The 27,358-nt window shown below is 40.2% G+C and overlaps 1 protein-coding gene across 3 annotated transcripts; it reads left to right on the top strand.

Moving 5' to 3' along the window:
- The first annotated feature begins 1,197 nt into the window (after positions 1–1,197).
- On the top strand, positions 1,198–26,643 carry TOP2A (DNA topoisomerase II alpha). 3 transcript variants are annotated; one of them, XM_061589322.1, is made up of 35 exons: positions 1,198–1,570; positions 2,597–2,749; positions 3,266–3,356; positions 3,824–3,887; positions 4,251–4,396; positions 5,245–5,342; positions 5,662–5,874; positions 6,068–6,241; positions 6,926–7,027; positions 7,613–7,750; positions 7,911–8,049; positions 8,453–8,610; positions 9,062–9,187; positions 10,010–10,120; positions 10,240–10,345; positions 10,830–10,939; positions 11,584–11,676; positions 12,659–12,773; positions 14,608–14,729; positions 15,250–15,398; positions 15,680–15,911; positions 16,521–16,655; positions 16,766–16,966; positions 17,522–17,717; positions 18,185–18,276; positions 19,231–19,386; positions 19,496–19,579; positions 19,966–20,163; positions 20,290–20,395; positions 20,602–20,739; positions 20,988–21,135; positions 22,196–22,260; positions 23,735–23,856; positions 25,195–25,424; positions 26,323–26,435. In XM_061589322.1, the coding sequence occupies exons 1-35, from the start codon at positions 1,529–1,531 to the stop codon at positions 26,336–26,338; spliced, it is 4,569 nt and encodes a 1,522-aa protein (XP_061445306.1). In that variant the 5' UTR covers positions 1,198–1,528; the 3' UTR covers positions 26,339–26,435. The 3 variants fall into 3 exon arrangements, with proteins under 3 accessions (XP_061445306.1, XP_061445304.1, XP_061445305.1); XM_061589320.1 differs by having other exon boundaries at positions 1,199–1,570; positions 23,735–23,866; positions 26,323–26,643; XM_061589321.1 differs by lacking the exon at positions 20,602–20,739 and having other exon boundaries at positions 1,200–1,570; positions 23,735–23,866; positions 26,323–26,643.
- Positions 26,644–27,358: the final 715 nt, after the last annotated feature.

The raw sequence follows: 27,358 nt of genomic DNA on the forward strand, positions 1-27,358 counted from the left end.
CTCAGATTGAAATGTATAATCATAGTCCTGCTCCTGCAGTTGTGTTGTTTAATATGGCCCTGATTGGTTGAGGAGATGATTTATAATCCTGTTCAAAGCCTATGGGACTTTCAATACATTTTGGAGGGACTCCTGATTGGCTAGTAGCCTGATTGGCTTAATCCAGCCTTTCCCAACCAGTGTGCCTCCAGATGTTGTTGGACCACAACTCCCATGTTTCCTGACCATTGGCTATGCTGGCTGAGGCTGATGGGAGTTGTGGTCCAACAACATCTGGAGGCACACTGGTTGGGAAAGGCTGGCTTAATCTATAGGGGAAGTAAGCAATAAAATCAAAACGGAGATTCAATGGAGTCCACTGCCCTCACTCCTACTGAAATTTATTATGTTAAAACTTTTTTTAACTCCTGGAGACAGGGGTGGGACCAGTGGAATCTCTTGTCCAGAGATGATTAGCCAGCACAAGAGATGGGCAGAAACAAGTGCAGAGTGTCGTTACATTTGAAGCAATGAATATTAATATAAGAAACAGAGAAGGGACTGGGCTACAGCTTTAGGAGGGTTGGGAATTTCGGGTGGGTAGTGTCCAACTTGTACTAAATAAGTGGCTTCCCATTGGGTAGGACACAAATTTAATTTTGGGCTGCACAGGCTTATATAAACTTTCGTTTCTTATTACGTTTAACAATCAGGCTGTTTCAAACTTGAACGTGAATAAAGAATTGGGAAGCAGTAGCCAACATCTATCACGGTATATAGATGATAGTGTTGCAAAAATGCTGTTCGATTTCTCTGGTAGGCTGGCTACTTTTAACCTATGGGATAAGTGAGAGGTAATTATTGTGGTCCAAGTCAGGCTCCGTATTCACTACACCACACTGGCTTTAAATGCATGCATAGAAAAATAATTATACATATTGACTGACAGTAATACCAATGGTGGTAACTTACAAGCCTATGAAATAGAACGTATAATACAATACGTTATACTACCATCGGGCTCATTGGCTCAACTAGTTGCCCGTCAACGCCGTTTCTACGTCTATTGGTGAAAACTCAGCGGTACACCCGCCCTCACTTTAAAGTAAGAAGATAATACAGTAGTTATGGTTTCAATGGTTTTTTGAACGCTCTAGTTTTGTCCCGATTGGCTGGGTAAACTCTCCGCCTCTCCCCAGCTCTCCCTATCCCTGCTCTTGTGTCAAGCGGCTGGCCGAGAGGCTGACGATGATTGGCTGAGCAAGTTTGAGCGGGCTGAGGCGATGCTTTCGAAGTCTCCCAAACCATTTCCTGCCGTCTTTGTCCTCCCCTTTGCCTTCTCCTAGCCGTTGATCAAGGCAGGTTCAGGGAAGCAGTTGGTGGCGTGGCGCGCGACGAATAACGGGCGTGTGTGGACTCAGCAACAGCCACTCTTCTCTTCGCGGACCCTTTCCCCCAGTCCACGTAGAACTCGGTTAATACGCTCTTCCTGTAGCTCAGATTTTCACCACGCTCCAAATTTCTCTACTTTCTCGCCTTCCCAACCTTCATGTCCGCTATGGATCTCGAAGACTCCTTTTCCCCACTCAAGGTGAGTCTCTCGCCCCCGAACTGCCACTTCTACCCTCCTTCCCTCTTATTTTTTCTCAAATCTTCTCTCCAACCTCAAATAAATAAATAAATGACTGGAAGTTTTACTCAGAGTAGATACAATGAATTTCGGTGGATCTGCTCTTGAGCGCGACTAATGTTGGATATAACCCTAAATGTATGTAATATAACACAATAGCTCTTCTAGTTAATTTTTAGAGCCAATCATGCACCCCCCCTTTCCGTTAAAATCATGGGGCATCACTGCCTCCCATTATTTTCTGTCCTTTTATCATTTATTTATATATTTTACTTAAAATGTAATGCTTCAATCCCATCATCATCTGTACAGTTCCCACATCCACTTCAATACTGAGTGGGAGGGGACATCCCACCAATTTCAATACAACATTTGAGAGTAGGTGCTTTTGCATCTGATGTTGGACATACAGGTTTCATTTCTGCTATCCTGGGGACCCCTCCCTTCCAGTTTTTCTTGCCATAAGTCTATGAGGCCTTTGCTAGAGGACTGAAGGAAGCCTGGGAGCATTTTTTGGTGACTGGGCAATGTTGACACCTAAATTGGGTCTCTGTGATCTTGAGATAATTACATGATATTCCATCCCCAGTGTGGAGGTTGTGTTTGTTCCTAACCCTCGTTCTCCACCCCACATGGTACCTTATATGGGAAGGATTACTCCTCAACACAAGAATATATCATAGCTGTGTTGGATTAGATTGAAGATCCATCTAACATCCAGCTAGATGTGACAGGAAAATTCACAGGCAGGGTATGAAGACAGCTTGTATATCTGAACCATCTAATATTTAGGAGTATACAGCCTCTGAACCTCCTGTAAAAGGCCAGCACAACCTCTTACCCTTTTCTCTTAGTTTGCATGCCTTCTTCCAAAACCTGAGCTTTGTGTGTGCTTTTATTTCCATCCTAGTCTTTTTATTGTAGGCATCCACCTATCTAGACTTGTGCAATTTCTTAATATGATGTTTTTATTTTGCTTCCACTCAGCCAGTGGATGGAAATCCTAAAGTGGGTAAGATCAAGAAAGATGATGTTAAAAAAAGGCTATCTGTTGAAAGAATTTACCAGAAGAAAACCCAGCTGGAGCATATATTGCTCAGGCCTGATACGTACATTGGTTCTGTGGAACAAGTGACCCAGGTAAAAAGCTTTTGCTTGGGGAGTTAGAGTAGAGATGGAATTGGAAGAAGTTTTTCCAGTTGCTTTGCTTTGTTAATTGCCAGAAAAGTTTTAGTTCCACGAAGCAGAGCTTGACTAGGCTGTTCTCATTTTGGGGGCTTCAGAGGGTGGTTTCTAGGTAACTAATCACTGTATTCGAAGCTTATGGCATCTCATGGCACTTTCAATCAAGCTACACAGCTGATGTGTACCACTGGGCAAAGCTGACTTCTTGTGTTCACTGAATTATGATTTTACAAGCAGAGTAAAAGTGTCTATTTTTACTGAGAAATGTACTAAGTTGTACACCCTATGAGATGCCAATCTGGGATTGTTTACAGAAGTGTAACTCATAATATCTTAAAACTAAGAACCAGTAAAGTTTCTAGTCCTTGAACCACAAACCATAAACTCACTTTGTTAGAAAACTATAACTAAACTGTTTTTGAAGTCATGAAAGCTTTGAAAAGTTATTCCTCTTTTTAATTATCTTTTCAGCAAATGTGGGTGTTTGATGAAGATGTGGGACTGAATTGCCGGGATGTCACTTTTGTACCTGGCCTTTATAAAATCTTTGATGAAATCCTAGGTATGGTGAGAGCAACATCTTTTAATCCCAGTTGTTTGTCAGTGGAATGAATTAAAGAGGAATTGCAATTTATGTTAAGCTGGTTTAGTGAAATTTCTAGCATTAGTACAGGCTCAGTGCTTCAGCAAGTTACTGTCATAGCCTTGATTTTAAAATGGGAATTACACTGCAAGCAGTATAATCCAAAAAGGTAATTGAACAAAAGGGGGTAGCTGGGACTGGTTCCTAATGCCAAGCAAAGAAATGTCAATAATTTATTTTTTATTTATTTATTTTATTCAGCTTATATCCCGCCCGACTAGCAAACAGCTCTCTGGGCGGCAAACATAGAAACATATACAATAATAAAATTACAAGATCAATATAACAAATATAAAAGTACATCATCTAAAATACCAATTACAACATTTACATAAATAAATAAGTACTGGATTTTCCTTAACAAGCTGTATTCCATTCTCTTTTAGTCAATGCTGCTGATAACAAGCAGAGAGATAAGAACATGACATGTATCAAAGTTACAATTGACCCGTAAGTCTTGTTCAAATCCTTAGTAAACTATTTTAAGAATTGCAAGCTTGGATTGTCTGTGGTCCCCCTGCTGTCTATTAGTCATTTTGCATGTAGAATTTGCTCATAAATATGGCTTTCATGCCAGTTATTTATTAAGAATGTTTTTGAACTTTGCACTTTTAACAGTGGGTTTGCAGCTGAAAATTGCCTATCACTGGGTGAACAAGAATCTTATTTTTGGTCTTTAGAGATAAGTTTCTGAAGCTGGTGGTGGAGAACATTGCTTACAGTCTCTTGGGGAGAATATGGAGTTGGTTCTGTTAACAGAGTGGCTTTATATATATGTCCCTGATTCTTAAAGGGTTTGGTTTCTTTTTCTAGGGAGAATAACACAATCTCTGTGTGGAATAATGGAAAGGGGATTCCTGTTGTAGAGCACAAAGTAGAGAAAGTCTATGTGCCAGCTCTTATTTTCGGGCAGCTTTTAACCTCCAGCAACTATGATGATGATGAGAAGAAAGTCACAGGTAGAAGAAAACTGCAATAGGAAATATTAACTAGCCCAGAAATTACTCTGAGCCTTATTATTAATATCATTAAATTTATTACCCACCCTTCACCAGAGCAGGTCACAACAATATACAATACAATAATAAAAACAGTTTAAAACAAATTACATTTACAACTAGAGAGACTCCTAAAAATATATCAAGTGTCAAAAGCCAGGGTGAAGAAGCGTACTACAAAAGCTATATAATGAAGGTGTTAGACGCACCTCTGTGAGGGGAGAATTCCACAACTTAGGGGCTGCCGCAGAGAATGTCCTGTCCAGGACTGCCACCCCACAAACGTCTGAAGGCAGTGGAACTTCTCTGCTGAGAACACCCAAGAGGGGCTTGTCTTAAGGAGCTTGCTGCTTTGAAACCCCTTAATTGTCTTTGCTGGAAATATAAATGGGAACTGAAGCATCACGACCTCTATTGCTGTTGCAGAACTGCAAGAGGTGAGTGAGCACAAGGACAAGCGTCATTCCACAGTAGTTACCTTTGCCCTAGTTCTGTGTTGCCCTCCCCTAGAGTACGGTAGAATTGGGATTATAGACATAAGCATTCATTTGAGGAGTGAAGAATCCACCTCTTTACTATAAATTTTTCTCTTTCATTGTGTGCATTAGAGCAGTTAGAGGGTAAAAAAAATAAAGAGGCAATTTAACATGCATTTTTAAAAAATATGTGATCCATGTTTTACTAGTTCCTTATTGTCCGAATTCAGTATACTAGATGAGTTATGCTAACTTCCTTCTGAGTAAGCTTGTCTTGGGTTGGGCTGAACATTTCCTAAACATTATGTAACTTGAATTGTTTCATTGTTCCAGGTGGTCGAAATGGTTATGGGGCAAAGCTGTGCAACATCTTCAGTACCAAATTTACAGTGGAAACTGCATGCAGAGAATATAAGAAGCTCTTTAAGCAGGTATAGGGAGGCTTGTAAGGAAAATTATTATGTGGCTTTAAGATACTGGGTCCATATGTGCTGTGTGTATGTGTACACGCACTCATGTGCATATTAAACCAACTTCTACATTTATTTCACATTTACAGGAGGTTGAGGCACCAGTTAGTGTGCAGTTTTAACAGTCATGCTTACACATTTTAAATACTTAATTGAAAATTGCAAAAGTGGCTAAGCTAAGAGTAGAGCCAACAAAAATTGTATACTGTGTTTCTTCCCTGATTAGGAACTGACCTCTAGCTAAAGAAATTCATCTGGCTATTTCTATTTTCTCCCTCAGACTTGGACTGGTAATATGAATAAGGCAGGAGAGATGAAATTGAAGTTTTTTGATGGAGAAGACTTTACATGTATCACTTTCCAGCCTGATCTGTCAAAATTTAAAATGACCACACTGGATAAAGACATTGTGGCTCTAATGTCTCGGAGAGCCTATGATATTGCTGGATCAGTTAAAGACATCAAAGTTTTCTTGAATGGAATGAAACTACCCGTGAGTGAATGACTTGCACTGTTTTTCTTGCCCTTTTGGCAATGAGGTGTTGGCTGGGCATTTCGGTAGACCAATCCATTAATGTGTGTAGCGTTCATTGGCTGGCTGCAGCCCTCTTCACCTAACTTGTTAACAAATAGCAATAGCTTTCCCCAAAGGTTATTGTAAAGTTATCTACCTATCTCATTTACAGGTCAACGGTTTCCTCAGCTATATAGATCTGTATTTAAAGGACAAGGTGGATGAAACTGGCAATCTGTTGAAAATTATCCATGAAGAAGTGAGTGGTCGGTGGGAGATCTGTCTAACAATGAGTGAAAAGGGCTTCCAGCAAGTTAGCTTCGTCAATAGCATTGCTACAACAAAGGTAACTAGCTGCGGAGGTGTGGTATGGGTGTATTGAATATGTCTTGTTAACTGTTTTAGCAATAAATTATAAGTAAGCAAACCATCCGTTGAAGGAAAAATGATCTTATTTGGTCGCTATTGAATTTGGAAACCAGACCTAAGAGGTTTCCTTGGTCAACAGAATGATTGTAAATATTTTTACTGTGTTTTATAAGTGTACTGCTTAATATAATATAGTTTTGGGGTTATTGGCTATAGGCTACAGACGTTCTTGGAGCTGGATTGGAACTTTGCTTCCTGAGCCACTGCATCTGTATGCCTAGTTAATAACCAGTTATAGCAGGGACCTGTGTGGCGGAACTGGACCTCCCCCACAGGCCATTTTGACAGGTGAATGGGCTGCCCGCTTGTCAGTCACCTGACATTGCCATGATGTCAGATGACTAAACTTCAGAGGAAAGAATTGAAGAGTTGCAAGTGTGCTCCTGATCCTTTCCTCCTTTCGCAGCCTAGCTTGAACTCAAGCCAGACTGATCAGTGGGGATTGGCTCCATTAAGGAGTTTAGATTTAAAAGGCACTGAACACAAATTCAATTTGCCAAGGAATACACTTTAAAACTCCCCAAACCCTTTGCATTATCATAATGCACTGCAGGCTCTCCATGAAACTTTTACTAATATTTGGCTTTCCTTTTTGTTATAGGGTGGCAGACATGTAGACTATGTTGCTGACCAGATTGTCAACAAGCTCATTGATGTGGTAAAGAAAAGGAACAAAGGTGGAGTTGCAGTGAAGCCTTTCCAGGTGCAGTTCTCAAATCTTCTTGTTTGAGCATAAGCTTCTTAAACATCATTATGAAAGTATGCCTTTCAGTTGCCTTTTAGTACCTTAAGTTCTAATGCAAAATAGGCAAGAAAGTCTGAATAGAGGGATTCCTTAAATGATAGGATGATTATATGAAAAGGTGGATGGGCCTGTCATACCTTTAATTGTTGTGTAGAATACAGAATATTATCATGTGGACCTTACCAGATGCAGTTTTTGTATCCATGCATAACAAGCTTAACCTGATGAAATGCTACCTCCTATGCACTATTTATAGTCCAAGAGTGCTGCTGTCACTACATCTGGTTTTTATTTAGTGATCTCCCACATTGTTTGAAGACATCTCATTTGACATATCCTTCCCCCACCCCAAACACTTTTTGGTTTTCTTTTGGAAGACGTACTGTTTCCATAATCTGGGAATATATTCTGGCAAATACCAAGTTAGTCAGCTTGAGAGCATGGGCACATACCACCTTTGTAGCTGGAGAAGTTTGAGAGATGAGACTGCCCAATAAACTAAACATTTGATGTCTGCAATGACCACTTCCATCTTAATTCTAGGTGAAGAATCACATGTGGATCTTTGTAAACTGCTTGATTGAAAATCCAACTTTTGACTCTCAAACAAAGGAGAACATGACACTTCAAGCAAAGAGCTTTGGCTCAACATGCAAGCTGAGTGAAAAGTTTATCAAGGGGGTGAGTGCTGTGAGGTACATTGTGTTGTTATCTGCTTAATTGTTTTGGAGGGATCTTGAGCCAGAATTGGGTGAAAAATGAATTTTCAATTGAGGAGCCACAAATTGCAACCTGATGATATGTATCAGGCTTGCTTCTATAAACAGCTTTTTCTTTCTAGGCTGTCGGTTGTGGCATAGTGGAAAGCATTTTGAACTGGGTCAAGTTTAAAGCCCAGACTCAACTAAACAAGAAATGTTCTGCTGTAAAACACAATAGAATTAAGGGAATACCTAAACTGGATGACGCCAATGATGCAGGTGTGTATTTCAAGATGGTTACAAGCATAAAAGACTTGCTGCTCGTTAGAAGTTGAATACCTATCCAAACAGGGACTCAGATTTCTGTGTATTATAGGTGCAGAGTGGCCTGATTCTATGATTAAGGACCCATGCTCCCACAGAGGCTGCAGTTTGGCCTCGAGAGGGCAACTGCTCATGAGGAAGTAGTACAGAGAAGGAGCCAAATCCTTGCTTCTCTGCATATGGGGGAAGCTGTTGTCTGTTCTCTCGCCTGATGTGTTGTTGCTAATTGTACCCCACATGAATGTGAGAGAGATCTTCACTTTTGGCCGTAGAAACTTGGCAGCCAGTCCTGACTAAGTGGGATATGCATATAGTTAAATGGAGTGATCTGGATCAATGTGCTCAATTCTCCTTCTAGGGAGCAAGAATTCTATCAACTGTACCCTTATTTTGACGGAAGGTGATTCAGCCAAAACACTAGCTGTTTCTGGCCTTGGAGTTGTAGGAAGGGACAAATACGGAGTGTTTCCCCTACGTGGAAAGCTACTTAATGTTCGGGAAGCCTCCCACAAACAGGTAAATTGGCAGCACTTTGCAAACTTCATCATGGCTTGCTCTTGGACATAATCTGCTTTAGGTATTGTGTATAAAAGCTGTCAATCCTTTTCTAAACTAACAGGAAAGTGATTGTATTTGATAAACCTTGCCCTAATGTCAAATGTCTCATTTAAAAATGAGATTGTCTTTTAAGAACCTGTAATGATAACTGTTGTGCTCCGCTCAAGAAACATTCACTGGATTGTGAGGTGCAAAACCTGTTTGGTTAAAGTGCTTTTAAGATGAGTTAAGCACTTCGACCAGTAATCTGTTGCAGTCTAGACAAAAGAGGATTGTACCAAGTTAGATGTCAATATCTGTCTGTGGGGGTTGGAGGATGTGATGTGTAAGTTGAATGATAGTTTGGAGACTGAATAAGTTGATTGATAGTTTGGACACTGAATCTTAGAGAAATTCTGATTCTTTTCAGATAATGGAGAATGCTGAAATTAACAACATTATCAAGATTGTGGGCCTGCAATATAAGAAGAACTATGATGATGAAGAATCGCTCAAGAGTCTGCGTTATGGGAAAGTAATGATAATGACAGATCAGGTCAGTCTTTCTTGCAGGGAAACATCTCTCCCCCTCTGTGCTAGCAGTAACGGTTCTGTGAAACTTAATCTTGAGTTTGCATGTGTGTCTTATAAAATGGTTAAGCTACTTCAGGGTTGAAGTGTTCCAGCACCAGGCTCTTCTCTTATTTTTAATTACTGTACCTCTGTAGAGTTTTTTAACTCAAATTTTCTAAATCAGCTTACATGCAGTGAAATAATTTTAATATAAAATTATGAAAATTCAATCATGAAGCAAGAATAAAAGCACACTCCCAGTTACATCCTCAAATGTCAGGTGGAACACATTTTTTTAACTGGTGAGACTTCAGGAAGACCAGAGATGGGCCCTTTGAGAGGGTGTTTTGGTGTGATACAGTATTGCCATCTCACATCTGTTTTATAAGTGGGTAATAGCATTCTCAACAAGCTGATGTTTCTGGGCTGTTTTTAAAAGAATTGCCATAGTCCCATGCTCAGTCATGTAGTCCACCTGTTGCTCCCTTGAGTCCTGGTATCCTCTATTTAATGTCTTCCATGTACTGGTGCAACTGAATGTGTAAGTTGTCCAAGTGAGTGAGAACTCCTAGTCCAGGGCCACTGCTAGATCATTCTGGTAATGGTAATCAACCTCGCCGTTTCTTCCACAATCTCAGCAGTTGCTTTATGTTATGAGACAGTAGCAAATATAGTCATTTGTCAGCTGGTATTAGTCTCTGAATACATGGCTACTGAGCACTCTTGGCTTCTACGGGACATGCTCACTACCCTATCCCTTTTACTTCGCAAATGGTTCAAATCTGTCTTCTAAAAATTATTTTAGGATCAAGATGGTTCTCACATCAAAGGCTTGTTGATTAACTTCATACACCATAACTGGCCATCTCTTCTGAGGCATTGTTTCCTGGAAGAGTTCATTACCCCCATCATAAAGGTGAGGTTTTTTTCTTCCAAGTGACAACGTGAGCAGCTGAGAACATTTTTCCTAAACTTCATTTGTTAAATTGTTAACTCATCAATGTTTTCAGATTGTTCCTTTTTATTTCAACATAGGTTTCCAAAAACAAAGAAGAAATTTCTTTCTATAGCATTCCTGAATATGAAGAATGGAAGAATAGCAATGCTCAGCACAAAAACTGGAAAATCAAGTACTATAAAGGTTTGTCTAAAATCCAGTGTTAACCCAGTTGAACTGAGTATGAGCAGTATTATTGTTCAAATAACACACTGTGCAATGGAACTGTTTGAATCATATGGGGAATGGTGGTTGTCTACTAGCTATTTAAGACTAGTAAACAGCCTCTAAGAAAACAAGAAATATTCCATGTAAACTCTGGAAGATAAAGGGATTTGAAGGGCTTTATCTATAACCCACTTGCTAGGTTGTATGTAGAACAAAAGGAGATTGTGAAAGGGATAGCTTAGAACACTTAACTTACCCAAGCAACACCAAGGTGTCAACTGAAAGTACTCTTGGCAGTACCTTTAATATACTAACTTAAAATGCTGAAGGTGCGTAGATATTTGTCGTTATGTAAATATACATTGCTGCAATATATATTGGTGCTTGTACATGCAAAGGGGAATGTGTAGGTTGACTAGGTTTTATTTGGAAATCTTACTGTGGCTGTCACTCTCTGTAGGTCTGGGTACCAGCACATCAAAGGAGGCGAAAGAGTACTTTGCGGAGATGACAAGGCACCGAATACCTTTCAAGTATTCTGGCCCTGAAGATGATGCTGCGATCACTCTGGTAGCATAATTGCTCCTAGTCCTCCATTGCTTGGGAATTGCACTGGCAAAGTGGTTATGCATGAATCATTGTCTGTTTTTTAAACGATGAATGATTCCACCAGTGATGCCTTTAAAAAAAAAAGTTAAAGCTAGCTCACTTGGATAAATGTGACAGCAAAGTTTGGTGACTGTCTTTCTGACACGGGATAGCCCTCAAGATTTTGTAGCAGTTAAAAAAGGCAGTGAAGTGGACCAAACCGCATGGATTTCCCACAGCTGCACATGTTTGCTCTGTAGCTGACTGCAATATAGCCAAGCCCACTAACCATAGGAACTTCCAGGATGTCTGGCTTTACTCCAAATTCTAGAATCCCTGGTCTCTGATGTTGCTTGATGTAAGTTGGATCCAGCCATCTAATCTGACTTCACTAGCTGCTCTTGGTGGACATTAGTACTGTCCAGCTCTGAGAGAGAGAAAAGTTCTAAACTAGCAACCTAAGCGTATGGATAATTTAATGGAAATCAAAAAGAATTTAAACTTCTTCAATACGTCTCTAGATCTTTCTCGCTCTCTATCCTAAACGTATGCATGTGGCTGTTCTGAATAAGTGTAGTGATGAATAACTACTCTGAGTAAACTGGGTGCTCATTTTGTTAACCTAGGCCTTTAGCAAAAAAAAGGTTGATGACCGAAAGGAGTGGCTGACAAACTTCATGGAAGATCGAAGGCAAAGGAAGCTACATGGTCTGCCAGAAGTAAGTGGGATTCTCTCTACATGATTTCAGGAGGGACTGCAGTTCACTGGCAGAACACAAGCTTTACATGCAGAAGGTACAGGATTAGTCCAGGCATTTACAGTTAAAACGATCAGTTGAAGGACATCTGAAAGACCTCTGTGCCTGGAGAGCTGCTGCTGATCAGAGTAAACAGACCAGGTATAAGGCAGCTTCCTATATTTCCATAGGGAGACATTCTCTGTCAGGCAAATATGCTTGGAATAAACTGTCATTGAAGGATCAACTGTTGGCCAGGAGGTTGTTGTAATATCCTTAAAATGCAGGAAAATGGAGCAGTGGCTTTTTTCACTGCTTTGGAGCTACTAGGAATTTACCTTCAAATGCAAATAGAACATGATAGACATGGTGATGTCCTTGAAGTCCATGTCAGTTGAGGTGAGAGGGTTAAACTATTTAGCCATGACCCTAAGAAGGCCCTTCCTTGTTTTTGTTTTGAATGTCAGCCACATTTCCTGTAATGTGTAGTTTGGCCCTCAGTGAAAGGGCAAGGAGAAAGAGGCTTATTCTGAGGTGTAATGTATTAGAATGGAAGGGCTAAAGTGTCTTTGGCACACAACCATTTAACTCTCCTGCAATTTCTTCCTGTGCCCTCCTTAGCTGTGAGTACATGAACACTTTGTACAATAGCAAGTGTCCAGTTGCAAGGATAAGCTGATACCACGGGCAAAGCTTTCTTATTGGTTGCCATCTCAAACACAAGATTTCGATGGAGGCAGTTGACACATTCAGCTGTGAATCAGTAGTGATGAGTTCGAGTGAGGTCTTCATTTCTGGATCAGCTCTTTGTCAGCTGGGTTCAATACCTACATATATCTGTGCATCAGAACATATTATTTCCTTGGTCTTGAAGTATTGAAAATAATAAAGCTACTATGGTAAAGAAAGCATTAAGCTGCTTTTTTGAAGGCTTGATAACTTAATCTTGCTTTGTCACATTTAGGATTACTTATACGGCAAAAGTACAAATTATCTCACCTACAATGATTTTATCAACAAAGAACTTGTTCTCTTCTCAAACTCTGACAATGAGCGATCCATCCCATCACTGGTTGATGGTAAGTCATCTATTATGTAGACTTCTTTAGAATCTAGGTCAAGTGTCCTCTTATTTTTAAACATAGCTGTCATCATTAGTGGACCCAGACAACCAGGGCAGGTTGAGCAGGAAACATTTTCTAATAGCAGTTGTAAGAGTATAGTATTTTACCTTCAACACTTGTGACTGGAACAGAATTGAGTATATCTGAAAATCTAAAATGTTTTAATTAAATGTTTTAATTAATTAATTTAATTAGGGTGCGTATGCTGTAAACCAGTGGTGGGAGGGCATTATTTTTATCTTGCTTTTCTACTAACACATACAAAGCAACTGACATATTAAAACATAAAATACATCACAGTAATTTTAAAAAGAAAATCCATAGCCACTAAAAGGCAGCTTGAACATTAACAGTCAAAACAATCGCCTTGGCTACAAGAAAATTGCAACTATTTTATCTTCATGCTGCTCTTTGCACAGCAGAGGATATTTTTCTTCCAGTTACATATGCTTTCCATTTACTTGCCCAGCTTTCACAGGCTGCAGCCCTCCCTGAATGTGCCAGTGTTTGTATTGTGTGCATTGTTGTTCAGCAACAGGCTCTGAGTCCTAGGACCATGTGGGAGCAGTATTTGTCTATAGGCATCAAATTATATCAAGAAAGTTCCCAGGTAGAATCTGTTTAGTATTGAACATCCTGTGTTCTCACTGGCTTTGCTATGGTCTTGGTTCGTTCAGCTTCATCTCCCATATATTGCTTATTCAGAAGCAAAGGTAGCCATGTTGGTCCATAAGGAAAAAACCCCCAAATCTGTTGTCTTTTCCTGATTGGAAAATATTCGTTCTGTAATGTCACTTTTTGTTTGGTTCCCAGAAAGTGTTGGGATTAAGGGCAATAAATTGAATAGCCAGGATGGCAACCTAACCTGCCAGTTAGACACACAAGAATCCAATTTTATTAAGTTTAGGACCCCATATTTAGTACATTTAGGACCTCATCAGCATTTTTATCTTAAATAATACGCTGGGATATAAATGCTTTTATAAATATAGTGTTGCCATAATTGCAAAAGGTGTGGGAAGGCCAGAATAATCATAGGTTCTCTGAGTTAAAAACCTGTGATCTGATCATGGTCAACTATATTCCTTAAGAATGTAAGCCTGGACACCTCCTCTAAATCACATGGGCTACATTTCTGGGTGAAACCCACATCTGTGATTTTTCCCCACTTTTGTTTTTTAAAAAACAACTTCTAGCTAGCTATGTTTTTAGGTGCTTGAGAATTATTGGGACCTGGTTTCCGACAAGAAATAAGGTGGATGGGTGGGTGGGCAGGCGAGCTAGCTCAACTATTTTGGCACATTATGGCCTAGGTGCCACAACCCCATAAAACTAATCTACATTATCTACCCAGGCAAACGCAGGGAATAATCTTAGTTGCTGCTTGTCTTGACTACTGGGAGAAGTCAGGGGCTGTCTTACAATTAATGTTGGAACTGGCTGTGGGGCTGTCTCTTCTCTCTTTCCCCACTCCACTCTGTATTAGGAGAGTACAAGAACCATTCTCTGGCAAAATGCAAACTGATTTTCATGATCATCTCCTTTGCCTTACGATGGAGACTTACTGACTTAGCAGTTGCTTTCTAAGGATACATTGCTAAGACAGATATCCTGCTACTTGCCCTAGATGCAGATATAGTGTGGCAGTTATGCAGCCATAGTTTCACTTACTATTTCTGCTTTATTTTGATATATAGTAGTTTTGTTTGCCTTAGCTGACAGGTGCTAGTTATTGAAGGAAAGAAGCCTGTGGTTTGCCTTAAAGCAACCTCCCTGTTGTTCTTCACAGGACTGAAACCAGGTCAGAGGAAAGTTTTGTTCACATGCTTCAAACGAAATGACAAGCGAGAGGTGAAAGTTGCGCAGTTGGCTGGATCAGTGGCTGAGATGTCCTCTTACCACCATGGAGAGGTGAGGGTGGGGATCAAACAAGTAAAGCCAGAGAGTGAGCTACTAAGGAGGCAGTTAGTCGTACTGCTCAAAGTGTGTTTACATGATCATACTTGTGTTTCCTATTGCTTTAATGTTATAATGGTGTCGATCTTATTCAATGTACACCCTGCCCTGTCCCAAAGTTCTGAGTGGCATGCACAAATATTTAAAACTTTACACTGAACATGAAAAATATCAGCCAAAGAAAATAGTGTTCCTTTTTGCTGGAAGGGACTGGGAGTAACCTTCATCCCCTTGCTGGTAACAATGGCTAGGGTGATCTTCTCGTTTCTGCAACCAGACAGCAACTGTCCAACAGCTCTTTTTTGAAAGGCTGCCAGCAGTTTTTGACCTTCTGGACAACATTTGTGCCCTAGCTAATCTTCCTCTTCCTAGTGCATTTTCTAGCTGTCTTTTTCTTGGAATGCTAATTATTCACCCAGTCTCAGTATTTTGACTGTGTCCCTTTCATCCTTTGTTTGTTGTGCTCTTGTTTCAGACTTCACTGATGATGACCATTATCAATTTGGCTCAAAATTTTGTGGGAAGCAACAACCTTAACCTGCTTCAGCCCATTGGTCAGTTTGGCACCAGGCTGCATGGTGGGAAAGACTCTGCCAGCCCCCGATACATCTTCACAATGCTCAGGTTAGTAGCAGCTTGCTGTCACACTTGCTTTTTCTTAGATTTGGCTAGATTGTTCTGAACTTATAACAGTGGCTTTAAAGTATTTCTAAGTCTATAATTTATTTATTTATTTATTATTTGTTTTATATCCTGCCTTTCCTCCCAGTAAGAGCCCACAAAATCTGTTCACAATAAAGTCCTATTGCAGGACTATTGTTGTCCTTTCTAACCTGGCAATTTACCTCCTATTTCTAGGATTCTTATCACAGAACTGCTTAAGCATAACCTGCTTTCTTTTCTAGCTCTTTGGCACGTTTGGCTTTCCCAGCCGTGGATGACAGTGTGCTGAAATTTCTGTATGATGATAACCAACGTGTTGAACCTGAATGGTACATCCCAATCGTTCCCACGGTGCTAATCAATGGTGCTGAGGGCATTGGGACTGGCTGGTCTTGCAAGATTCCCAACTATGATATCCGAGAAGTAGTAAATAACATTCGGCGCATGCTTGATGGAGATGAGCCATTGCCAATGGTAATGCAAATGTGTTAACTGTGCAAAATAGGGCTGACCATTTTTAAGAGAAATAATAATTGGGATGAGAGCAGCACTGTGAGGCAAGGACAGACTTTTATTTCTGGCATATTTCTAGGCTCCTGCTGGGAGGAAGGGCGGGATATAAATCAAATAATAAATAAATAAGTATTTAACACCTCAAATTCAGGTTCATGAGATGACTTGAGTTCTTGCAAGTTGACAGTGGATGTTTAATCCTCATGATGGAGGAAGCTTGAAATGGCCCACAGTCTCCTTTTAAAGCAGCCCCAGCAAGCATGGCCAATGATGGGAGTTCTAGTTTAGAAGCATCTGGAGGGCCAAAGGTTCCCCATACCTTTTTTTTAAAGGCTTGGACATTTTAAAATATGTATATTACCTCTGCAGTTCATGAAAACTCAGAGCTGGTCTCTTTCTCTCAACACCATTACAACCTGCTTCCCCCTGTGACTTTCTTCACTGCTCTTGTGTGGTCCAAATTGAAAAGGGTTTGAGTTTGTCTTGCTGAATTTGGAGTCTGATCATGTTGTGCAACCTGAAGAATTGCATGCAGTTTGGCTTACTCTGTAACAATTTCCATATTTTCAGTTTCCTAGTTACAAAAATTTCAAGGGGACAATAGATGCGCTGGGGCAAAACCAGTACCTTGTGAATGGGGAGGTGTCTGTTCTTGATTCAACCACCATTGAAATTTCTGAGCTTCCTGTTCGGACATGGACACAGGTAAGACAACCTTTAATTTCCTACTGTGCTCCTAGAATGGTTAAAATTCATAGGTTCCTGACTGTGTGGTGAAAGAAAAAAGCAAACAGTGCTGGTCTCTTTTTCCACAGGTATATAAAGAACAGGTTCTGGAGCCTATGCTGAATGGCACTGAGAAGACTCCCCCACTAATAACAGACTACAAAGAGTACCACACAGACACCACTGTCAAATTCATTGTAAAGATGAGTGAGCAAAAGCTGGTGGAAGCAGAGGCTGTTGGTCTACACAAGGTCTTCAAACTACAAAGTCCTCTTTCCTGCAACAACATGGTAAGTAGGAATCAAGAAGGGCCCAGGAATTGGGGCCTAAAATAGAATTTGATGTACCAAATTTTTTTCCTCTCCAAAAAGTGATCACAAGATACTTGGAAATCCTTAAATATTAAGAGAAATGTGATATCAATTTAGTAAGTGTAAGTCCTTTAGATTGCTAATAATGATATTACAATTATTTACACTTTTTAGAGACCTGTTAATATTAAATATGCCTTTTAGAGATATCTAACTTGACAGATAATGTTTAAAAAGACAAAACCCTGGAGAGTAGATAAACCTTAGCATTTGATGCTGTATTAGCAATCTTATGCACTCCTCGCTTAAAAAACATTTACGCTTTTTAAAGAAGGGACTGGAACAATAAAAGTATAATTCAAAGGAAAGTCTGAAAGCCACCCCAAATAGTTGATACCCTTTTGATGGCCGCCCGCAGAGGTTTGACAGTTGTGAAGAAGTGGGAGGGGGTGCAAGCATTAAAGAAGCCTCAGGTAGCATTGCAAGGCTTGATCACAGGCTTGCAGATTTCTGGTATATTACTCTTTGCTCCAGGTACTCTTTGACCATGTTGGCTGCCTAAAGAAATATGAGACTGCAGAGGATATTCTGCGAGAATTCTATGAGCTCAGGCTGCGCTATTATGGCTTAAGAAAAGACTGGCTTGCTGGGATGCTGGGGGCAGAATCCGCAAAACTAAACAACCAGGCCCGCTTCATCCTAGAAAAGATAGAGGGCAAAATCGTGATTGGTAAGTATTGCCGGAATTTACCATAAATAATTTCTTTCCCTCAAGACAGAAGAGCAACTGCCACCTCTTCTGAGGCTAGGTAGGCTGACTAAAACCAGTATTCACTGGAGAAAAGCCTGCCCTTCTTCCAGATGTTGAACGTACCTCTAATAGGGAAAATATGCTTCATTTTCAAAAAATGCAGTTTCAAAAAAAGCTATGCAAATGTTCATTTGGGACAAAAAACTGAACAAAATCTTAATCTTGAAATGTTAAATAAACTTTGTCCTAAGGTGAAGGCAGCTGAATGAAAGAGGTAGGAGAACTTAAAAAGTTTCTTTTATTTGTATTTTCTGTTTGTTGTATGCAAATTGACTTGTATCCTTGTTCTTTATACTGCTAAACTGATATGACTGTTAATTTTGGATGCTCATTCATCTGGATTCATTCATTCCATGTTGATGACCTGAAAATGTGTGTATTTCTAGAGAACAAACCGAAGAAAGAATTAATACAGGTCCTTATCCAGAGGGGTTATGATTCTGACCCTGTAAAGAAATGGAAAGAGTCTCAACAGAAGGTATTATATCTCCAAACTGTTTATGGTTCCAGATTCTATAACATTTGAAGGGATTTTACCAACCCTACTGCCATAGCAGGTGCTGCAGCATGGGGGAAAAAAAGATGTTTAATCCCCAGCAGCAATACTTGAATCGTTGTTTACATATCTATTAAAATTATATTTTTGGAAGCATTTTGTGGGTAGCATAACGCTTACAGGTGAAGCAGAAAAGGTGAGGTAAAGTGATGCAGCATGAGGGGCAGCAGCAAGAAGGCAGGTGGTGGAGGTGGATGGTTTAGGGAGCTGCCTTGGAGTGGGGGGAGCAATGGGGAGCCCACACAATGAGGCCTGGAGCTCTGCCACACCAGGTGGGTTGGGAGGCTGGGGAGGCAAGTTCAGGCGACCCCCGGGGGTTTAGGGGGGAGAAGAGCTCTGACAACACCTATGGGAGAGAGCTATGGCGAACCATGAAGGGGAGGGGAACTTTGATGACTCGGGGGGGAGGGGTTGCGGAGTGAAACAAGCAGGGGCAGTAAAATATTTTTATTGAAGTGTGTTGTATGATTTTATTTGGTGGTTGTATATTGCCCTGAGCAATTGGGAGGAAGGGATTTATAAATATCCTAAATAAATAATGAATCTTGATCCTGAATTTCACCCTATCTTAAGGATTATTGACCCTTTTAAGGCAGAAAAATGATCTCAGTGCTGTGTGCACAGCTGATATGATGGCAGCATTTCTCTCTTTGTCACTGTCTCATCTCTTGAGACAAAGGAAAGTGGTAATGGGGAATGGTCCCAATGTTCAACACTTCCTCTGGGGAGCAGGCAGTGAGCACTAGGATCTACTATTCCGACTGCTTTCCTAAGTCCAAAAGAAAGCATTGCGGGAGAGGTGGGTTATGTTGCAGATAGTGAGCAGCCTCAGCCACTATTAATCAAATGGACCAACTTTCTCCACTCCTGCTGCAGGGCAATGATGAGACTCCTGAAGAGGAGGGAGACAGTGATAGAGAAAATGAGCCTGCTGCAGCCAGTGGACCAGATTTTAACTACCTTCTAAACATGCCTCTGTGGTACCTGACAAAGGAAAAAAAGGATGAGCTGTGCAAGCAACGGGATGACAAAGTAGGTGGATGGGCTGTTGTGGAGAAACTTGAGAGGCAACAGTGTTGAAGACCTAACCACATACTTAGCTACTTCTCAGTATTTCTGTCTCCTGACTTGTTCTTATTAGGAAACTGAACTGGAAAACCTGAAGCAGAAGAATCCTAATAACTTATGGAGAGAAGATCTTGCTGCCTTTGTTGAAGCTCTTGAAGTAAGTAACTCTTTGGGGAAGACCCTGAATTTCTGGCTAACTAATCAGTTTCCAACCTCTATTGATTGTTCATAGCAGGAATCTTTGTTAGGGTGGGATGAATATGAGTGTTCAGCACTCTCTTCTATCGTCCCAGAGGATCTGAAATTCTGCAAGTAAGAATGTTGAAAAGACCAACTGTGGCCAAAGGCTGTCCCAGTGGCAGTTGTCTTTTGGCTTCTGTTGATAAGGATTGTGGTTGGTTGTCTATTTTGGGTTTGGTTATGTTGCTATCTCCTGTCCTTTAAAAACCTATTCTTGCATCTTCTATAAAGTTCCTTTCTATGGGTAATAGTCAATGATTCCTGTGATGGAGGAGTGATGTGTGGTCTACTTACGCTCTCTAGGACCTAGAAAACAAGGAAAAACAGGATGAAATGTCAGGGACTGCAGGCAAGCCCATCAAAGGGAAAGGAGGAAAGTTGAAAGTAAAGAAACTGCAGTTGCAGGAAATCATGCCTTCTCCACATGGCAGAAGGGTCGTCCCCCGAGTGACTGAGGAGATGAAGGCAGGTGTAGAGAAGAAACTAAAAAGGAAAATAAAGGTAAAATGTTCACTTTTATTAAGGAGTGTGTGTGCTGTTAATAAATACTTCATTATTTCTGTTTTTGATACCATCGTTTTGTCATCCATTCTATAGTGACCAATTCTCTCCTTTGCTTACCTATAGAGTGAAAAAACTGAGCCTGGTGGGGATCAAGGAGATTCACTAGAATGTGATAAAGAACCAAAGACTCTTAAACAAAGATTGGCAAAAAAAATTAAAACAGAGCCAGGTAAAATCTGTTCACAAGTGTCATTCATTTTCTTTGGTAGTTCGTAGAGCTTAGTTTTAGTTTTTAAAATTAGCATGTTTGGATATTCATATTAAGCCAAGATGCAAAATGGTAGGTTCAAGGTCTAAACACTCAAAGAGTTTTTTTTCTCTTGGACACATCATGCATTATTTTACAATTTAGCAGACTAATCTGTTTAATTCAAGATGCTAAGAAACAATCCATGCTGCCTTTCAAGCCAGTAAAAACAATGAAGAAAGACCCTTGGTCTGACTCAGAATCAGATGGTGAAAGTGACAGGGAGGTTGTGCCTTGTAAAAACCTGCCATGCCGCCAGTCGAAAGGTAAGTTTATGTGGAGTTAAACTTGATAATGGAAACTTTACTTGATATTGTATTCTCAGTATAATTTTAAAAAACCTTAAAACTTGGAGCTTTTGCAAGGGTGACTACAAAAGTTGATTCTACTCATTTTCTAAGGCTACAGTCCTATACATGTTTATCTAAGAGTAAGTCTTATTGAACTCATTGGGACATACCTTTGAGTTGGCATGTATAGGATGGCAGCCTAATTTTTGTTCTGTTTCTTTCAGCGAAAGTCAAGTATGTGCTGGATTCAGATTCAGATGCAGACCGCAGTGATATGGGTGGCAAGCCCCAGGCTCTGGAAGAATTGGATGAGAATGCCGTATTTGATGAAAATACAAAGGTTTCAGCTGTGAAACTGAAGACTATTTCTATGTGAGTGTCTGAAGTATGCCAAAAAAATTAGCTCTATGTTCCTAGAAAAATATCCAGAAGAGACTTCAGAGTACTTGGCCTAGCCACAAGTGAGTCATAAAGATATTGAAGCCATCCATAGTGAAAGTGAGAAGTACTCTATTGAATAAAGCATTTCAACAACATAAATCCCCTGATGAAAGCCTAGTTATAAGGCTGAAACGCGTTGGGTATTTTAAGAAGAATTTTTCTCTCTTTTAAAGAAAATAAACAAATAAATCTATACAGTTTGGAACTTCCCTCCTTGACATTCTGGGGACATCCCCTCTCTTTTTTCGATATTAATGAATGTCCACACCCTATATATATTTTGCTAGCCACAAGTTAGACAATGCTCTTCATCATGTGGTGTGGCAAACTAAAAGAAATTAAAAAGTGATGAGAGGTGTTTCTAATGTAGGGCATACTGTTAGTTCAACACCCAGAACACACATCATACTATATGTCCATCTATTCAACTAATGTTTACTCAAAGTAGACCCATTGAAATCAATGGAGTTGAGGTATGGTTAGTCATGGTCATTCATTTCAGTGGGTCTACTCTAAGTAAAAATTAGTTGCATGCAACCAATATAGTCCACTCTACAGCTGTCTTCCATGAGACTGCTAACATAATCATTTGTGGTTTGAAGTTGCACTGACAATGATCCCTCCCCAATCCTTCATATCACCTGATAAATAATTCTCTGCAACTTGGAAGCACATACACTACTCTGTCAATGCTAGTCAGTCTTCAAGGTGTTTGTGTTTTTGTACTGTTCCTATTTGGATTTAAGTATACTTCATTCCATGTTTGAGTTACTCTAGACTTCCAGCTATGTGGATTTCAGTATTGTGCATCTCCCTCCATTTCCCATGGCAAAAGCAATTCCTTTTATTCAAATGTTCCACAAAAACTAGTGTGCAACTACAGTAACAAACTCTTGGGGTTTTCGGTTTCATAATAGTTTATTTCTGTGAAGTTTGGAACAAGCACATGAAAACACAGAATATATTCTGTGGTATTTGTTCTGTGTTCTAGGAAATCTAAGGGACGTAAAGGTAAAGAAGAATTCAAACCGCAAGAGGTACAGAGCACTATCTCAAGTAAGTATATCACTCAGTTTGTCATTCCAGTTTAGTGTATCAAAGCCAGAATCTATTCCCACCTATTACCTGTTGCCTGACTTCTTTTAACACAGCCAAATGTTACTCTGTTTTTAAAAACCTGCTATTCTGTTACACTGCTCAGCTGATCTGTTAAAGTAACAAGATTGTACCATGGCTGCATATTATTGGATTGGTGGTGCCATGGCTGCTGTGCTTCTCCCCTAATCCCGCCAGCAATATGGGGATATTCCTGCAAGATTTTTTTAAACCTCAAAACACACTTCTGTCATACAAAATCACCTGAATTGGGGGGGGGGATAAGGGAGTAGTACATGATCCTGCCAAATTGGTGCAGTCTTAGATTTCTACACTGTCTCCTATGAGCAGTTGTCATTATTATCACTTGAGAGATTACAAGCCTTCAAAAATAACCAGGAAATCCTGTCTGCATACAAAAGAACTGCCTGTCTAATACTTTCTTATTTATGTCTGTAGTGATATTTCCCTGCATTGCCTCTTTGTTTTGCTTGTTCTGTAAACAAAAGGAATTCTGAAGCCCAGAAGTGTATTGTATTACATTGTTTTAGAGCATTTGGCAGATGTGCTTACTTGTAAAGAAGTCGTGAATGGCCTATGGCAGACATGCACATCTTAAATCACTGATTTTTTATCAACTCAGGACAACCACATTGCTACAATATCACAGATATGTCTTTTTTGTTACCATTTTAACTGCCATTTCCTATTAACTGTCATTTCCTATAGTGTACCTGCTTTTACTGCTACACTTCTAGCTGGTAATAAATCATTGCTTTATATTTGTGAGTTGCAATGTGTTACAATATTTGTATCCTATATTACAGCAATCCCTTCAGACTAAAACCTGTCAATTTAACTGTTTTCTTTTTAACCCATTCTCTGTTAATCCTCCCCATTTCTCGATGAGCCTCATACTGCATGCTTGCTTCCTGCTCCTTCTCTCCACTCCACAGTATTCCTTCTGTACTCTATCATATGAGGTTCTCTCTTCCCCCCATCCCACAGTGCTTTCCTTCCTATCCTCTCATGTTCTGAACAGTGCCATGAGCGAAGGAATCTCAGTGCAGGTGGGCTGTACAGTGCATCGTGGCTGAATAGCTCCATCTCCCCTGCACCTTGGAATCTGTGGAGGGAAGGAGCAGCGCAAATGTCATGCTGTGGGCATTCTCCCATCCTTTGTTTCACTATTGATAGGCTTGGGTGGCCCCTAGATGTTCAATAATGGATATGAGAGGACTGCAAAGAATAAGTAATTGGATTTCCGCTAGGACGGTGCAAGAGGACTGTAGTCAGCCCATTGGTTTTATGCTGTGGAAGTATGCAGTTTTGTAAAAATTGCTTGGCTTGTTGTAAATGCAAAGTTTAAACATACAGTATAGAAATCATAATGATTAGGACCTGTTAGCTTAGTGGAGACTTTTCTTTATTCAAGTTCACATCGAGGACTGTGATGAAGGCAAACCAGTTGCAACAGCCTCTTCCTTGCCTACTATTCTTCATGTGCCAGCTAAACCTGCTCCCAGAAAGAGGGCTCCAGCCAAGAAAACAGCAAAGGTAGCTGTAGGTAAGATTATTGCAGGTATTTATGTATTGAGAGGCAAGTGTTCAATGGCATTGCTATAACAGAACCAAAAAGCATTTGGTTCTGGCTTATGTTACACAGTTGGATTTCAGATTCTGTGGAAGCAGAAAATATATGCCTGAGGTTTACAGTTTCACTGAGAGGCTTAGAACTGAAGGGTCTGGCAAGGAAACAGGCAAATTAGTTACTAGAGTAGTTCATTTACTTGGTGAAAATTGGTTCTTGAAAGGTGGCCCCAAGAAGGATAATTCCAGAACTCATTTGTTCTGCCCTTGGAAGTTACAGCTCTCTCCCCCTCCCCCCTTTTACAGAGATGTTGGCCACATTTGGGTGGTGATATCTTGGCTTAATAAGCCAAAAATAGGGACAAGCCAAAGATCCATAGGTTTCTTAGCAAAGCCTGTTCCATTGTGGAGTTGCTTGCACAGTTAAATAGCCTGCGTGTGTGTTTGTGTTTCTGCAGTTGAAACATGTTGTTTCTAGCCTTGGCAGCCAGAGTTAATAATTTTGTTTTCTTTCTATGATGATGGTCATCCAGGATTGGGTTACTCCTCCCATTTGCTTCAGACGCAGGATTTTGCAAGGTTACATTCAGTGGGAGGAGCCTCCTCCAATTCCAGTCCTGCTGCTTCAAGGCAGCTCTCCGAACCATTTTTATTTTGCTACTGGCTGGATTCAGTGTATCTGGCACCGTATCTAATGAGGGTTATATACCACTGTGCCCCATGAAGGATTGCAGCAAATTGGTTTGATTATAGGTTTGTTGTGGTTTTACAGAACTTCTTGGGAGTAGAGGACATAGAAAAGACAGATATGGTGTGGAAGAGATAGCAACTGAGGATGGGACATAGAAGCCCCATTTTGTTGTCTGAACCTTTAATTGGCATTGGTGCATAACAATGTGAGCTACAAACCTGCTATTCCTGAAGAAACTTAAGAAGCAACATCTGATTGCAATCTTCCCTGCCTACAGGCAAGTTATATGGCAGTAGGTTGGTTTGCTTATTAGCAGCCACCTATTTAATAGCCAGAGGCCTAAGACTTCATAGGAGGACTTTTTGTGCAACTTCTGGTGCACCAGTAGTTATAATATATATCTGTCTTCTTATGGCTGTCATTTGGCAATGGTGCTTATGCTTCTGTTGATCAAATGCAGCTTAGCGCATATCAACAGAGTATTAATTACTTGCAAATTACAGTACCAGAGTGAGTTTCTGAAGCAGTGGCTTTAAAATGTGGCTGACCCGGGTTTTTGCTGGAAAGAAAGGAGATTGGTGGCTGCAAAGATTTAATGGATTATTTGCTCTTAGACAATCAGCCTTCTATTGTGGATGCTTTCTCTAAAAAGAAATCAACTGCAAAACCCAGCAAGTCCACAGCAGCTAAGTGTTCAGAGTCCAGTCCTGATGGAGCAGCCTCCAAAATGCCTGTGGCTGCCAAGAGGAAGAAACCTGCCAAGAGGAAGATGTCTCCCTCCTCCAGCTCTCAGGACTCTGATTCTGACTTTGGTGAAGCCCTTAAAAAATCAACAGAACTTAAGGTTTGCTTGCCTCTATTTATGCTCTCTAATGTTACGAGCCTGAGTGTAATTATTTTATTTAAAGTATTTTAACTCACTTTTTAAAGTCCTTACAAAGCCGCAAGATACCAGTAATCAGAGAAGAACACATGTACAAATTAATATGAGAAATTAATCTGGAGCTATTTTTGTTGTAAATTAAAGACTGCCACAAAAAAGGAAGTCTTTAAGGTCTAAATGGCAGAGTTGAAGGACCAACATGTAAGTCCATTGGTAGGGAGTTCCATAGTTTTGGGGCCACCACTGAGAAACCCCTGTCTCTCTTGTACATGCCAATCTAACTGATCTTAATGGTGGACACCTGAAGGACCACTAAGGTAGATCTTGACATATAGACAGAATTATATGGATGCCCTCAATCATTTATAATGAAGAATTATATGGATTATTTTTTTATCATGTATAGTTGGGACATGCACATACGCACAGTTTTGCTTGTCTCTAAGTCCTGGCTTAAACTGAGCATTTGTGTATGTTGGTGGCTAGTTTGTGAGTGCCTTAAACAAGCTAACATCATAGGGGGTTGGCCTGTACAGCTCTGCAAGGAAACTACACCCTTAATGAAACTGTTCCTTTTATAAAATGTGTATGATCTTATTTCAGATATGCTATGGAATGAAGTGCCCTAGGGCATGTGTCTGACTGATTTAGTTTCTCTTACATAATGTAGGGATACTTGTCTGCCTCCCAGGGTGCTTGTTCCCCAAAAAGTAATGTATGAACACCTTATTAAATTTGATTAAAACAAATTCTGATCTCTTGTTCCATAACGGGAGGTCAGCTATGTCAATTCCTCAGCCTATGTATGGAGGTTCTAACATCTCCCTGAGATCTTACCTTTTCCACCCTTGCTTTGCAGAAATCGAAAAAGGTGAATGAGTCGTTCTCTATTGAAATCAACTCAGATGAAGACTTGCCTGCTCCATCTGCACCATGTGAAAGGGTGGGACGGGCCAGGAAGCCTGTTCAGTACCTTGAGGAATCAGACGATGAGTTATTCTGACCTTAAAGCAAAGTTCATTTGTATCTTGTTCCATCTTATAAGAAAATAGGAGTGTGTGCATTTTTTATGGGCACAGAGTTTTTAGCAGTCTTATGTCTGTCTCTGTAAATATTTCCTATATTTTTGACAGTTTACTATCATTTTTATGTTTCCTAATAAATGCCTTTTCTCATTGAAGGCTTTGCTTAGAAATTCTGCTAACTTTTGAATCTGTGTTCATTTCTCTATGCTAAAAATTTAGTGGGCAGTGCATGAGATCAAAGGTCACCACAGCATGTTCTCATCATGCTAAACCAGAGATGAGGAATCTGTGGCTCTTAAGGTGCATCATTAAGTTTCTGGTGTATATTAAATAACAGCCAGTCACCGTTCTGTCATCTGTAAGACTTCCCTGACAAGGATTCAACTGTTGTGTGGTTCACTAGTTCTCTACAGAAAACTTAAACCTGATCTCCCATGGAGTTCTTCCTGAGCATTTGAACAAAATGCCCATTACGTTTCTGACCTAGAAAACAGTGCTTCTCATAGCATTAACTTTGTCTTGATGCATATTGAGAGCCAGTGTGGTGTAGTGGTTAAGGTGTTGGACTACGACCTGACAGACCAGGGTTCGAATCCCCACACAGCCACGAAGCTCACTAGGTGACCTTGGGCCAGTCACTGCCTCTCAGCCTCAGATGGAGGCAATGGTAAACCACCTCTGAATACCGCTTACTGTGAAAACCCTGTTCATAGGGTCAGAACTGACTTGAAGGCAGTACATTTACATTTTGATGCATATTAGAACTGAGCATTACACATTTGGTACCTAAGATGTGTTGTATATTCAGTAAGAATGAGGCTGTAAATCATCCAAACAAGATCTCTTTTTGTAGAATCTTTGCTGTCCTTT

The sequence above is a fragment of the Rhineura floridana genome, chromosome 11 (assembly GCF_030035675.1).
Source record: "Rhineura floridana isolate rRhiFlo1 chromosome 11, rRhiFlo1.hap2, whole genome shotgun sequence".
Lineage (NCBI taxonomy): Eukaryota > Metazoa > Chordata > Lepidosauria > Squamata > Rhineuridae > Rhineura > Rhineura floridana.